The 14534-nt window shown below is 40.6% G+C and overlaps 1 protein-coding gene across 6 annotated transcripts in view; it reads right to left on the bottom strand.

The window, feature by feature from the left end:
- Positions 1–10359, bottom strand: part of Cpsf6 (cleavage and polyadenylation specific factor 6) — a 34485-nt gene extending 24126 nt beyond the window's left edge. For all 6 annotated transcript variants that reach the window (XR_003851686.1, XM_008846973.3, XM_008846976.3 and 3 more), the window contains exons 1-2: positions 10224–10359; positions 412–621 (exon numbers count right to left, since the gene is read on the bottom strand). Coding sequence is in view for 5 of the 6 variants with exons in the window: in XM_008846973.3 (XP_008845195.1) it covers positions 412–621; positions 10224–10283 (270 nt within the window). In the remaining variant the exon portion in view is untranslated. The remainder of the gene's footprint in view (positions 1–411; positions 622–10223) is intronic.
- Between the last annotated feature and the right edge of the window lie 4175 nt (positions 10360–14534).

Below are 14534 nucleotides of genomic sequence, written 5' to 3'. Positions count from 1 at the left end.
GGAGGGGAGGAAAGAAGGGAAGGAGGGAAGGAAAGAAAGAGATCAATGTTTTTAAAACAGGGGTGGCACAGTGTCCTGTAGTTTTGACTTCTGGTTTGAGACACTATGTGAACATTTTTCTTAATGAAACTGGGATGTGTGAAATGAGGTAAAAGTAGAAACAGAGTAGCTAAAGACAAAAGCAAACTATATTTAATTGGTATTTATCTAACCAAGACAAGATGAAAGAGTATAAAATTCAAAACGAGAATAAATGAAATGGCTTTTTAATGGTTTTGCCCTTCTCATCACATAGACACATATACAGAAAAACAAATCCAGTAATGTTAAATTTTTTACTTTAAAACTCTGAGTAATTTACTAAAGCAGTTCAAAATTCAACTGCCAATAATCCATGCTAATTTTACTTACCCACGTTAGATTTCCAATATACAATGCAATTCTCTTTCCAGTATAAGTATAAACAACGTTTGGTGCTGCTCCTTTGCCCACATCATCACCAACAGTGGGTGGAAGAGTATCCATGTAATCCCGGTCTTCTGGGGCATCGCCATTATTTGCAGATGGAGAGATGACATCATCATACAGATCTATCTGATCATGCCCACCATATTCTGCTTCCTAGATACAGAAATAATGTTCTAGATTATAAAACAGTCAGAATACTAAATAGATTTTCATACAAAGTTATTCAAAAATCTGGTTCACAACAGAAAAAAAGCCCAAAGATGTTATTACAAATCTTTTCTCACTTTATTCAATAGATGTATTCTTGAATGGTGACTTAAAAACCTTCCTTGAAAGTAAAATTCTTAAGTAAAAGTAACAATACCTGAATGCAAATACACAAGTTTCAAAAGAATATTTCCCATAGGATTATCACAAACCAAAACCAGAGGCATTAGAAATCCTCAACACATAACCATATAAAAATGTATAGAAAAACATTAACTTATTTTCTTTAGTATTCAGATCTTATTTATCAATCCTAAGAAGGAGACCAGTTTTATAAGAAAAGCCCTAGGAACGGGGAAAAAAAATATGGGCATGTATATGAGTCAAAATGTCATAATAAATTATCTAGGGAAACAAAAACTACAAATAAAACTATTCAAAGTAGTTTCTTACACTAATTTTATTATTCTCCATCAATAAAGAGCTAAGGCTTACCTGACTTTTTACGAATCTAGCCAAGTAAGTTAGCAAGAGAAAAGTAATACTGTCACCAGCAGAATTAAAGCAATGCTAGTGGCTGTCATTTACATGCCTAAATGATAAGCTAGGGAGAGGAGGAAAACAAATACGTGTGAGCAAGGAAAAACAAAGGAAGCGATTAAATCTGTAAATAAACAAGACAAATGAGATGTACATATTAATTAACAGAACCATTTACTTGCTCAACGCCATTTACTTGCCACTGGTAGTAGGCACTACTAGGCTACAATCCTGAATTCTGTAGCAGAGGAAAAGTTCCATTTTTACCCTTTCCCTCCCTTTTTAAGACTAAGTACTTAAATCAATATCTTCCTCTTATGAGGTATAACATTTGAGATCAAATGAAAAACACAAAAGAATTTATGAAAAACAATTACGAAAGACCTTAATTTGTTCAGATATAACTAGGCATACCTCAAGTTCTCCAGTATATACAATTTACTAAGGAATTGTCATGTAAATGGTATATTAAGAGCTAATAGTTTTAGGGATTATAATACAGCTAATAACCCAGAAAAAGCATTTGGTTACAGATCAACAAAATACTAGAGGCACCAAGGGAATATGGCTATTGTTTCACAAAGTCAGAGTAAGATTTTTTTTTTAAGAGAAAGAAAACGTATAAGGGAAAAAGACTCAAATTTATAGTCATTTCCAGGTAATGTGCATAAATAATAAACTACATCATTTACTTGTCAAAGAATCTTACATACCAATTTTACTTGTTTCAAGGCAGGATGCCTATAAGACTTACTTAATAATGGATCCAAGATACCAAGGTAATACAGAGAACAAAGTAACCTTTAAGCAATAGGCAGAAACTTAGACCAAAAGTCACTGCATAATGCCATTAATTTTTTTGTACAACTCTATCAAAATAATCTAAGAGATGAGCTATTATTAAATACTAACAAGAATACTTAAATTGTACAATTACTGAGAGTAAAAGTTAGAAAAAAGGGAAGGTAAGTTCTATTATGAAGTTTCAGGATAGCTGAAGATTCTGGTGATGTGGCTGCACCAGTGGCTCTCTACATTTACATACAAGGGGAGTGGACACTAAACTTTCTTGCAAACTAGTTGTGCACATCAAGGGAGTTATTAAAAGGGAGTTGTGTTTCCATCCTCAGCAGAGACTAATCACAATATAATCTGAGGAAGTGTCAAAAGAATGCAAGCTTTATTGAAAGCGAGACTTAATTTAAATGTATAGTGTCACACAAAAGTCACTAGTTATAAATATATTAAAGTGCTTACATATAATTGTCTATTAAGTAGATAATTATTTAAGCATTAACTGCTGCTACATTGTGTATTATAATCATTATTTTTGTATGTCCATAAATTCCTACTTTGACATCAACCATATTTTCCATATTCATGATTCTACCAGTATTTAAGAACAGCCATTTTAATCTGGTCATTGGATTGCTTCCAATTGGTTGAAGTAATGCTAATGGAAACCTGGGGTTTAATCTCCACGTGAATTAGTTAGCTTCACACTATGTTCCAAGGTCACAGCCTGCACACTTAGCCCCAACAGTAAATGTCTGAACTTGATAGAAAAAAATTAATGAATCTGAACACATTTGTCACCACTGCTAAAATTGCACCTCAAACCATATTCTAATGGTATCTATAGTCTTTCTTTTTTAGCTTCACTGAAAGTATTACATTCAAAAACAAACAAACAAACACTGAGCTCACACACCTTTAATCCCAGCAGTGTGGGAGGCAGAGGCAGGTGGATCTCTTGAGTCTGCCTGGTAAGTTCCATGCCAGCCAGGGCTATATAGTGAGACCCTATCTCAAACACAAAAAACAAACAAACAAAAACCATATCCAACTGTGTTTCCACTTTAATCAAGTGAAATGTACATATTCTGAAATTATACAAAATGCCTATCACAGATCTTACATGAAAATGAACTGTAGAGGGTTGGAGAGATGGCTCAATGGTTGAAAGCACTGGATGTTTTTGCAGAGGACCTGGGTTTGGTTCCCAGCACCCACATGGTGCTAACAATCATCCATAACTACAGTTCCAAGGGATCCAGTGCCCTCTTATAACTTCCTCTCGGGCACTGCACAACACAGGTGCACTTACATACATGCAGAAAAAACACTCATATACATAAAATAAACAAAATATTTAAATTTTCAAAAAAGCCGGGCATGATGGTACATGCCTTTAATCCCAGCACTCAAGAGGCAGAGGCAGGCAGAGCTTTGTGAATTCAAGGCCAACCTGGTCTTCATAGTGAGTTCCAGGCCAGCTGGAATTCTGAAACTCAACTGAAAAAATAAAAGGTTTCCACTTCGTTAAAGAAAAATAGTCAACAGTGTCAAGCTCTATTATGTGAAAGGTCTTTTCAAACACATTTTAATTTTTTTTTTTTTTTAAGTTCTTTTTGAGACAGGGTCTCCTGTAATCCCAGCTGGCCTGGAACTCACTATGTAGACCAGGCTGGCCTTGAACTCAGAGATCTGCCTCTGCTGGGATCAAAGGTGTGTGTCACCATGCATGGCCCAATGACATTTAAGGACATGAAAATTTCAACAACATCCTTCAAATCATTTCACATACCAAATGTCAGCTAGTCTTACCTACTTTCCTAGGAGGTAATCACAAAGAACACTGTACATTTAACTTCCAGTAAGAACATCTCTTCGGGTTCGTGAAAATATTCGCATTCCGCCCCCAATCCATACCATTCTTAATCACTACAATCATTCTAAATAAAGGTGTGGAAGGTATCAAAAGTCAATCATGAAGCCAGGCGTTGTGGTGCATGCCTTTAATCCCAGCAATGGGGAGGCAGAGGCAAGTGGTTTTCTGTGAGTTCAAGGCCATCTGGGACTACAGGGAGACCCTGTCTCAAAAAGACAAAAAAAAAAGGTCAATCATGGTGGTAAGTCAAGCTTTGGCAATCTTAACACCTGGGAGGCTAAGGTGGGAAGATTGCCCCAAGTTCAAGATCACCCTGACTATAGAGCAAAATCTTACTGTAAATAAAAAAAAAAAGGGGGGTGGGGTGGCGCAGAGACAAGGTATTCTCTCAAGATTTTGTACTATACATTGTTTTCTACAAGATATACAAAATACCTGTTGCCAAGTTAGAGAAAGCACTTAAAGGTATGATGATTAGAAAAATGACCAACATCCTATTTGTTTCCTTAAGGCAATGTTTCTCTGTCTTTTTCATTAGCACTCCCTATAAAGTTTTAATACCACAGATAAAATACATACAATGCATACCATTATTGGGATTACCTCGATAGAACTACTGAAGTATTTTTCATTTTTCCTGATAGGCCCAACACTTTTTGGCATTCCTAAAATCAAAGTTAATAACGTTCATGCATTACTGGATACTATCAGTAAAAAACAGCACCTGTTCTAAAACCCCTCTACTGAAAAAGATCATTTCCATTTAAAGAGCTATTAAAGTGGGGGGGGTTGGGTATATTTTGCATTAAAAATGTATTCTACACTATGGAAGAGAAAACCTAGCACATAAAATCCAGTAACAAGAAACTGGTTCCAGCACATCATACCCCCAACCCATGTGAGGAATAACAAAATCTACAGATGCTTAAACCTTTTATATAAGATGGTGTATTTGCATAGAAACTACACAATCCTCTTACATACTTTATCTCTAGATTTCTTTAAACACCTAATAAAACATAAATGCTTATATATAGTGGTTATGGTGTTATTGGTTTAGGGAATAATAACAAGAAAAAAGTTCATACAGATGCAATTTCACCCACCCCCAAAATTTTAGATTCCTATTTGCTTGAATTCATGGATAAAGAATCTACGGATTTATTTTTTCAGAGAAGGGCATCACTTTATGAATGTTTTAAATGTATTAATTTTGCAACTGTTATCAAGGTTAGATAGCAGAAAGGAAGCCAAATCAATGTTAAACATATGCCACATAATTCAGAGTACACAATTAACAGGAAGCTAAATTAGCTATGTTCATAAGTAATAAACTAGAGCGAAAAATGCTTTAGCTCCTCTTAATCATTTCTATCCCTGCTTCTGCATCAATCTGTACCTACCTAATTCTGGATCCCATAGACTTATTTTTCAAATTAAGAGTATATGTGTGTGGTAAGTGCCCAGTGTTGAGTGCAAGCCTCCATGGAGTCCCCAAGAGGGTGTTGGAGCCCCTGGGGCTGGAATTATAGTAGCTGTAAGCTACCCAACATGGGTGCTGGGAACCAAACTCAGGTCCTCTGCAAGAACAGAAAACATAGGTCATATCTTAACCACTGAACCATCTATCTCTCCAGCCCCTATAGACTTACCTTAAAACTATTTTCATTACACAAACTTATCGGAAATAAGGTTTCACTGGTATTTGTCCAATACACTTACTTTTCCATAACTGGCTAACAGCTGCTTACAGTAAATATATAACTAAATATAAAGCGAAATGATTCATGAAATAAAAGTTGACTTATATGCACATCTAGATCCTTAATTCCTAAATGAAATTTTCTTCCAGCCACTCCCTCTATGCATTTTTAGAGTTAGGTGAGTAGATAAACTAAATCAGTTTTGCTGTCTATCAATTATCCACTGTCTGGCAGATCAGAAACTAAATTCTACATTAAGAGCTCCTGACCCATAAACAAACAAAATAATACATTACTTGGATGTATAAATTATAAATTGAGCATCCCTAATTAAAAAAAAAAAACTGCAAAGCTTTTTGAGCACCAACATGATACTCAAGAAGTTTTGGATTATGGAACATTTCTGATTTCAGAGTAGGGATGTTCAGGAGATAAAAGCATATACAAAAGTCCCCAAATCTAACAAAACAAAACACCAAAATCTGAAACACTTCTGGTTCCAGGTATTTCCGATAAGGGAAACCTTGCCTAAGTTTTCCTGAAAATTCATCAAATTTTTCTTAAGCATTACTCTTACCTTGCAAACTGCAGATATAAAGAATATATAAAATATAGGACATGTCAGTGTTATAATTATGTAGGTCTCATCCTGGCTCACTACAGTATACTTACAAAAGTTGAGACCATCTAAACTTTATATCCAATATTATCTTGAACCACTGAATATTTTAAATGATTAATTATGTAGTCTGGCCAAAATGATCTGGAAATTACTAATTAGGATGGAAACTACTATATTTGAATATACATTCCAGTTCAAAGTAAACTGATACTTAAGAACTGCTTTCAGCTTAACTCTGAAGTCAGTTAATATACAGATTCAGAAGTAGTTCAAATTCTCCTTCCATTAAATAACTATTCTCAATTTGCCAACATCCAAAAACTTCTAAGAACTAAGTTCCTGTGCTTTCCAGTCTTCATTCTTAAAATCACCTAGTAAAGAAAGCAACAGTACTAGTTTCACTTAGTCTCAGCCCACCCTCAAAGTTTAATACTATGGAATGCCTCACTTTTTGCAATACTGTGCTTTATCAAAATGCAAAAAAAGCTTCATAAGGGTCTCTGTGAGTTCAACACCAGCCTGATCTACAAAGTGAGTTCTAGGCCAGCTGGGGCTACAGGGAGACGCTGTCTCATAAAGACAGGAAAAACAAAACAAAACAAAAAAACACCATTTTAAGGACACCATGCCTGCAGAGACAGAGGCAGAGGCAGAGGCAGAGGCAGAGGCAGAGGCAGGTGGATCTCTGAGTTAAAGGCCAGCCTGGTCTACCTAGTGAGTTCCAGGCCCATTGGGGCTAAAGCGAGACCCTGTCTCAAAAAGATATGTGTGTGTGTGTGTGTGTGTGTGTGTGTGTATTAACCATTTTAAATAGAAAATGTAAAATATAGCTACACAGAACTTCAAAGTATATGTAGTACAATTAAAACTGCAGTTTACAATGGAGAGCTAAACATTTTTTAAACATTTATAGGTGTTTGCAATCTAGATTATTTAAAATTCACTAGTTTTTACTCAACTACAATAAAATAATCACCACAGTTTACTCTAGCAGCTAGTAGAAATAAAGTTACCACCTAGCAAGTGAGAATAGATTAACACTGAAATGTAGCTGGGTAGTATAGAGTTTGCCTAACATGTGGAAGTCCCTGAGTTCCATCCTGACACAAAAGGAAATGAGCCGGGTAGGCTGCACAGGCCTGCCTGTAACCCCAGCATTAGGGAGGTAGTGGCAACAGGAGCACCACAAACTGGAGGCCAGTCCAGAAGACATAGCAGATTCTAGGTCAACCAGAGCTACAATAGAGAGAGGAAAAAAAAAAAGACCCGAGAGACGGATATGTTAAATCAACAAATAATTCTGTGGTTGCTCTAATTCTGGTAGGATTTCAGAAAAAAATATTTCAATGATAGTAAATTTTTGGAAAACAGGACAAATTTTGAGTAACAATTGTTTTGTGGCCATTTTTTGTTCGGGATATCAGAGCAAGCAGATCACAGATGACAACTATACACAAACTAAAACAAGTAAATGCCTCTGGAGTGGAGATGTAGCTCAGTGGTCCAGTGCCTACCTAAATGTGCAAGGTCCTTGGTTTAATCCATGGCGCTGCAAACGTTTTGGAAAATGCCTCTGTTTAATCTTCCAATTAATATATTTAAACCTATAAAGATTTTAATGGTAAAATTACACAACTGTGTGTTAGATATAATGCTATAAGTTCAAGTCAATGAAAAGATACATTGGAGGAGGCTGGTGAGATGGCTCAGCAGGTAAGAGCACTGACTGTTCTTGCAGAGAACCCAGGTTCCTTTCCCAGGACTCACATGGCAACTAACCATCTGAACCGCCAGTTCCAGGGGATCCAACGCCCTCTTCTGACCTCTGAGGGCACTGCACAACAAAGGTGCACTTACATACATGCAGCCAACACACTCATACACAAAATATAAATAAAAGGCCTAAAAAGTAGTTCTGCTTTGGGTCCACAAAATTTTAATCTCTTCTCATCTCTGGCAAGCACCAGTTACTGCATAGAGGTAAGATAACATCATTCCATCCAGCTATATGCATAAGAATGCTGTCCCTCCCAAATTAAGTACCTTAAAGTCTGAATGAGATACTGAAGCTTCGTTTCTAAAACTGTGCCCCAGTTCTTCCTTACTGTAACCAGAAAGATGAAGCAATATGCTCACTTGTAGGAAAAGCTAATGAAAACTGTCTTTAGTAGCAATTATGGTCCTGTTCTAGATATGATGCTATATGCCTTTATAAATGAAAGGGGGGAAAAAAACCTTCCTCGAGGTCTTAGTCTACTGACCTTAAAAGCATTAAGACTCTGTGTAGTACTCGAAGAAAACTTCTAACTCATCATAACTGACACAACTCAGGCACAAGGTATTCAAACTACAAACATAATAAAAAACTGATTTTCAAACATTTTATTGCACTGAGTTAGTTACATTTGAACATATCCAGTCCTTAACATAGTATTTGCTGGGTGTGGTGGTGCATGCCTTTAGCCCCAGCACTGAGGAGGCAGAGGCAGGAGGATTTCTGTGAGTTCAAAGCCAGTATGGTCTACATAGCAGTTCCAGGCCAGCTGGTGCTACAAGGAGACCCTGTCTCAAAAAATAGAAAAAAACAAAAAACAAAAACCCAATAAATAAATAAAAACATAATAAGCATTTAAACCCTATTGAAAATTGATTTTCTTTTCTAATATTTAAACCAGAGGCACAATGCCATTCTTGAAAAATACAGCAGTAAGGATTTCTGAGTTTCCATTGTTCTTGTTTTCTTTAATCTTGAATCCTTAGTCACAAATACGATTAAATATAAGGGGGAAACCACAGTAACCAACGGAATATTATGCTTCTCATCTGGACCAGGAAAAAAAAATTTTAATTGCTTTTAGCTGCACTATGGCCAGGCTTAAATTAAAAAAAAAAAAAAGTTAATACGTTAAATGCAGTAAAAATGTGATCAGCAGGTTGAGGTTAAAAACGTCACCAACTCTGGTAACCACATCTTTTCCAAAGATGCTCATCATCAGACACCGCTGCTAGTCCTAGGCAACCACGGCCTCTGATACCGGGAAAACCTTGCACGTCTCACTTTCTCCTGCCTTTCAAAACGTGAAGCACAGCCCACGGGGCACACACTTTGCTTCCAAAATAGTGGTCAAGTCCACAACGATCGTAAACTACACCGCAACTATTTCTAGGGTACGTTTTCTTCATTTTGGTCTCTCTGCTGTTAGTGAGCTACCATCTTTTTGTTCTAGCCAACCACCGTGCTTCCAAGTCTTTGGCACAAGCCATTTATCTTCACAGATATTTTTCTTCACAAAGGCCGAGGACTGGGCCTCAAAGGCGCTGCAAGCCCTCGACTTCCGAGGCCGACCAAAGCACTCACTTTCAAATGCGATCAGTGGGTCCAAAAGTCACAAGACTTGTTGCCCACGTCCCCACACCTAAGCCGCCTTCCCACCCCGACAGAGGAGCAGGAGGAAGGCGCCACCCCGAAACCTGTCGCTAAGGCGATCAGGAGCCCACTGCACTGGGCGCGCGGGATACAAAGGGCTGTGAACTCGGCCTTCCATGCGGCGACCGTGCGCGGACCGAGAGACAAAATGGAGCGACGGGAGGAATTGGAACCCAAGCCGCAGGGCCGGGATGGAGGCGGCGGCCGCGCGCCACGCCAGGGCTTCCCCTCAGGCGGGCGGCGGGGGAGGGGGCGCGGCGGCCCGTTCCCTCCGCGCACACGCGGCCTACCTCGGCGGGAAGAGCCCGCCGACCGCCGCCAACAATGGGGCGTGAGGCCCTGCTGAAGGAGGGGCCGCCGGCGGCTGCACGGAGGCCGGGCCCCGCGCTCCAGAGCCCGTGGCTCGCACGACGACGCGCGAGAACGAGGGGCGAGGGGGCGCAGCGCCGGACTCGGCGGCGCGGCCCAGAAGCGCCAAGGACGCACGGTCTGCACCCGCGCCGGCTCGCGGCCCGCGGCGGCCCGGTTCGGGGTCCAGGTCGGAGCGCCGTTTGCCTCAGCGACGGGGCTCCGGCTCCCGCGTACCTGGTTGAACTCTTCGCCCACATCCGCGTAAATGTCTATGTGGTCCACACCGTCCGCCATCTTCCCTCGGCCTCGGCCGCTGCCGCCGCCTCCTGCAGGTCGGCCCGCCGAGGCAGCAGCAGCGGATCTAGCTGCGGGGGCGGGGCGCGTACGTCACTTCCGAGGGACAGGGGCGGGGGTGGAGTGGGAGCGAAGGCGACAGCTAGGGAGCTGCAGACCTGCGGCCCGGGGCACTAGCTGAGTGGACAGGTGGAGGGCGGCTGCTGCTCTGTCGGCACTGGCTGGTTCTTTGTGTGTTGGGGTTAAGCCGGCCGGGCGAAGGGCGCAGTTTCCTCGTCCTACTCCACTATCCTCCATACCTGTGCGACCCGCAGGCTTCCAGAGACTGTTTCCAAGCGTTGCTTCTGGCCCACTTTACCTTTTCTGTTTTTCTTACGCGTTTCACTTCCCAAGGCTTCTGGAGGTGGGGGTCATGTGTCCACAATTAAATACAAAGTGTAATGCCCAGGGTGGTGTCTTAAGACGAGCAGAATTTCGCGTTTATCTTAATTTGCATAGTTCATGTTTGCATCTGTCATCACCTTCTTTAGCCTCTGCCCTCACCAGCTTCTTCCCTCCCCCCATTTCCCTTTATTTTTTCACCTTTAGGTCTGCAGTAGGTTTTCTCTGGCATAGTTCAGACGTTTCTAATTTCATTTTATAGCCCATACAAGGTAGAGGAATCTTGAGTCTAGGAGCTCTTCTTTTGGTCTTTTTATGACAGGGTCTCCCTGTAGCCCCAGCTGGCCTGGAACTTGCTATGTAGACCAGGCTGGCCTTGAACTCACAGAGATCTGCCTGCCTCTGCCTCCCGAGTGCTAGGATTAAAGGCCTGCACCAGCACACCCAGCAACTCTGGGAACTCCTGAAATCATAGAATGCTGAGCTAGAAGGGAAGTTTTAAAAATTGTTAGATGAAAACATCCCATTTTAAAGATGAGAGAACCAAGGCCTAATAGACCCTAGGGGACTGAACCAGGGTTGTGTGGTTTATAAAGGTAAAATCTTTTTGCTGAAAATACATACCATTATTCAAAGATATCCCTCAAGGCTGTTGAGATGAGTCAGCAGGTTAAGGTGCTAGTCACCAAGGCTGCCAGCCTGGGTTCAGTCCCTAAAACTCACTTGGAAGGAGAAAAATAAATATTAAAGTTTTCATCTGAGCTCTATAACTGCACCAGGGCACACACACACCCAACACACACAAACAAATTTAAAAAAAAAATTTTTTTTAAACCCACCAATTGCAGACTGGGCAGAAATCATGGATAAACCAAGCAACTCTGTCTTTGGTTTGATTGTAAAAGCTTGGTTACAGTCATGGAGACAAATCTGGTGATCTGAATACAAATCTGCACTTAGGCATTTAGTTTGATTCTCTCAAATTACTTTCATCTTCAATCTCATAATCTTTAAGAGAGTAGTAATACCTAGACACTGAAGTTGAAGGTTGATGAGAAGCTGTGAAAAGACTTCTCTGCTTCTTGGAAACCGATTTACTTTCATATGGATATTAGAGAAGAACGGACACTCAAAAAGTGAGGACTTTTTTTGGAACTTCAGTGTGATGGGCAGAATAATGATTGTGTGGTTTCCAAAACTGGTGAAAAGTAAAAGGGCCTTTGTAGTACCATAAAGGTAAGGGTCTTGAAATGGTACAATGTGCTTGACGGCCTGCTGGGCCCAAAGTAATCACAGGAGTCTCCTCATACATAAAAGCTAGAGGCAACAGAATGACAGAAGAGGCAAGAAGAGAAGCACTTTTGGTTCTTTGCACAAAAGTCTCTCCAAGGTTCTGACTTCTATTGTTGCTTATGAAGAGTCAGCTGTCTGGGGCTGCTCCTATTTCTTTGAAGGTGATTGGTCTTTTCTTTTTCTTTGGTTGCTTTTAGGGTGCTCTCTCTCTCTCTCTCTCTCTCTCTCTCTCTTTCTCTCTCTCTCGGGTTTTCTCTTTCAGCTGTGCATGTTTGAAAGAGGATTTCTTTCACTTACGATGCTTCCGTTCTACTGAACTTCTTGAATATTTGATTGATGTAGTTCATGAATTCTAGAAAATTCTCAGTACTAAGGATGGGGAGATGGCTCAGTGGGTAAAAGTGTTTATCACACAAGTATAAGAACCTGAATTTAAATCCCCAGGACTCACCAAAAAAAAAAAAAATCTGGCTGAGTAGTTTGAACTTCTGTAATACCAGTGCTCCTATAAGAAGATGGGATGCTGAGGAAATCCACAGATGTTCTCTGGTAAGTTAGCCTGGCTTATGCAGGAAAAAGAGAGAGTCTAAAAACAAGGTAGAAGGCAAAAACAACACCCAAGGTTGTCCTCTGGTCCTCATACCATGGCATGTTCCCACCTACCTACCTACACACACACACACACACACACACACACACACACACACGAACACAAACGTACACATCATATACACAAAAAAATTAAGAAATTCTCAGTATTGCTTCTGCCCCATGTTAGTTACTTTTCTTGTTTATGTGACAAAATACCTGACAGAAACAACCAAAGAAAGAAAGGATTTCTTTTGGCCCACAGTTTGAGGGTAGAGCCCATCCTGGTGGGGAAGGTGGCACTAGTTACAGTGATAGGAACACAAGGCCACACTGAGACCACAGCCAGGAAACACAGAGAGATGAATACTGATGTTCATCAGGCCCTCCTGCTCTGTTTCTCCTTTTACTGGGCCTGGGTACCCAGCCTGTGTAGTGTGGGTTTCCCCTTCTCAGTAAAATCCTCTGGAAATGCCCTCACAGACATGCCTACAAGTGTGTTTATAGGAGATACGAAAACTCATTGAAGCTGACTGAAGATTAACCACCATAGCCCCAATTTTTCCTTGTCTTCTTCTAGTTAAATATTAAGGGGTTTTTGTCTCCTATTTCTCTTATCTATTTAGAGATTTAGGGCAGGGCAGGGTAGGGTGTGCTCAAATGATCCTCTTCCTCAGCATTTCAAGTACTAGGACTACAGGCACTATCACATCTGGCAACAGTGCTTTTTCTCTTCATTTTCCATCCTTTTGCCTTTGTGTTTCCCTTTTCCTCTCTCCCTCCTCTCCATCTCTCTTCCTTTTCCTAGCCCCAGATGGCCTAGAAGTCGATATTTAGATCAAGCTGGCCTTGATCTCAGAGTGCCTGCCTCCACCTCCTGAGTGCTGGGATTAAAGGTGTGCACCATCAGGCCAGGTGTATTTTTTTGATAGCTTCTTTTCCTGTTATATATGCTAGATTACTCTCTCCTACAGTGTTAACTCATTTACGGAGATAGCAATTTTATGGTTTTGTAATTTGGGGTTCTAGGGTTTCTTGTTGATTCTTTAAAAAAAATTTTTTTTAAATTTCTGTGTATGAGTGTATTGCCTTCATGTATGTAAGTACACCTGTGTCAATGTAGTGCCCACAGAGGTCAGAAGAGGGTGTCAGATGCCCTGGAACTGGAGATACTGATGATTGTAAGCTGCCATGTGTGTGCTGGGAACCAAACCCGTGTCCTCTGCAAGAAGAGCCATCTCTTCAGTCCCAGATTCTTTAAAATTTTTTGTTTGATTTCATTTTTATAATATATAGTATATTTCCAGAGTTGTCAGTGTTGGCTTTTCTCCTGAATCACTTTGGTTTGCCTTTACTCTGGGGTGCTATACTTTTAAGTACTGGCCAAAATGTGACTTACTATAGTCATCACTGTTGAAAGGTCCTAGACTCCAAGTTTTTTTCCCCTAGAAGTCACGGCCAGGTCACAGTCCATCATTGAGGAAAGCAAGGGCAGGAACTCAAAGCAGGCACTTGAGACAGAAACTATGGTAGATGCTGCTTACTGCCTTGCTCACTGACTCAAGCTCAGCTTGCTTTTTCATGCAGCTCAAGTGCCCCTGCCTAGCGGTAGTGCTGCCCACACTGGCTGGGCCTTCCCACATCAATCATCAAATCAGAACAGTCTCTCAAAGATATTGCCATAGGACATTGAGGTTTCCTCTTCCCATGTGACTCCTGATTGTGCCAAGTTGACAAACACTGACCAGCACCAAAGTATTTTAAAAAGTCAGAAAGAAGTTGAAAAGGAGATACTGCTCTTCTAAGGCTTATGACACACCTGCTCTTTTCCGAAGATACCAAAGAGCTTCCTTTCTATTTTTCATCCATGTAACTGTGCTACAGTGAGAGGTACCCTCAGCTCCAGGGTTCAGATAATCACCATCCATGCCAGGCATGGTGGCACACACCTTTAATCCCAACACTCAGGAGGCGGAGGCAGGCAGATCT

The sequence above is a fragment of the Nannospalax galili genome, unplaced genomic scaffold (genome assembly GCF_000622305.1).
Source record: "Nannospalax galili isolate Female #2095 unplaced genomic scaffold, S.galili_v1.0 scaffold463, whole genome shotgun sequence".
Lineage (NCBI taxonomy): Eukaryota > Metazoa > Chordata > Mammalia > Rodentia > Spalacidae > Nannospalax > Nannospalax galili.
The sequence above is the reverse complement of the archived record's forward strand: the minus strand, read 5'-3'. Positions and strand labels throughout refer to the sequence as shown.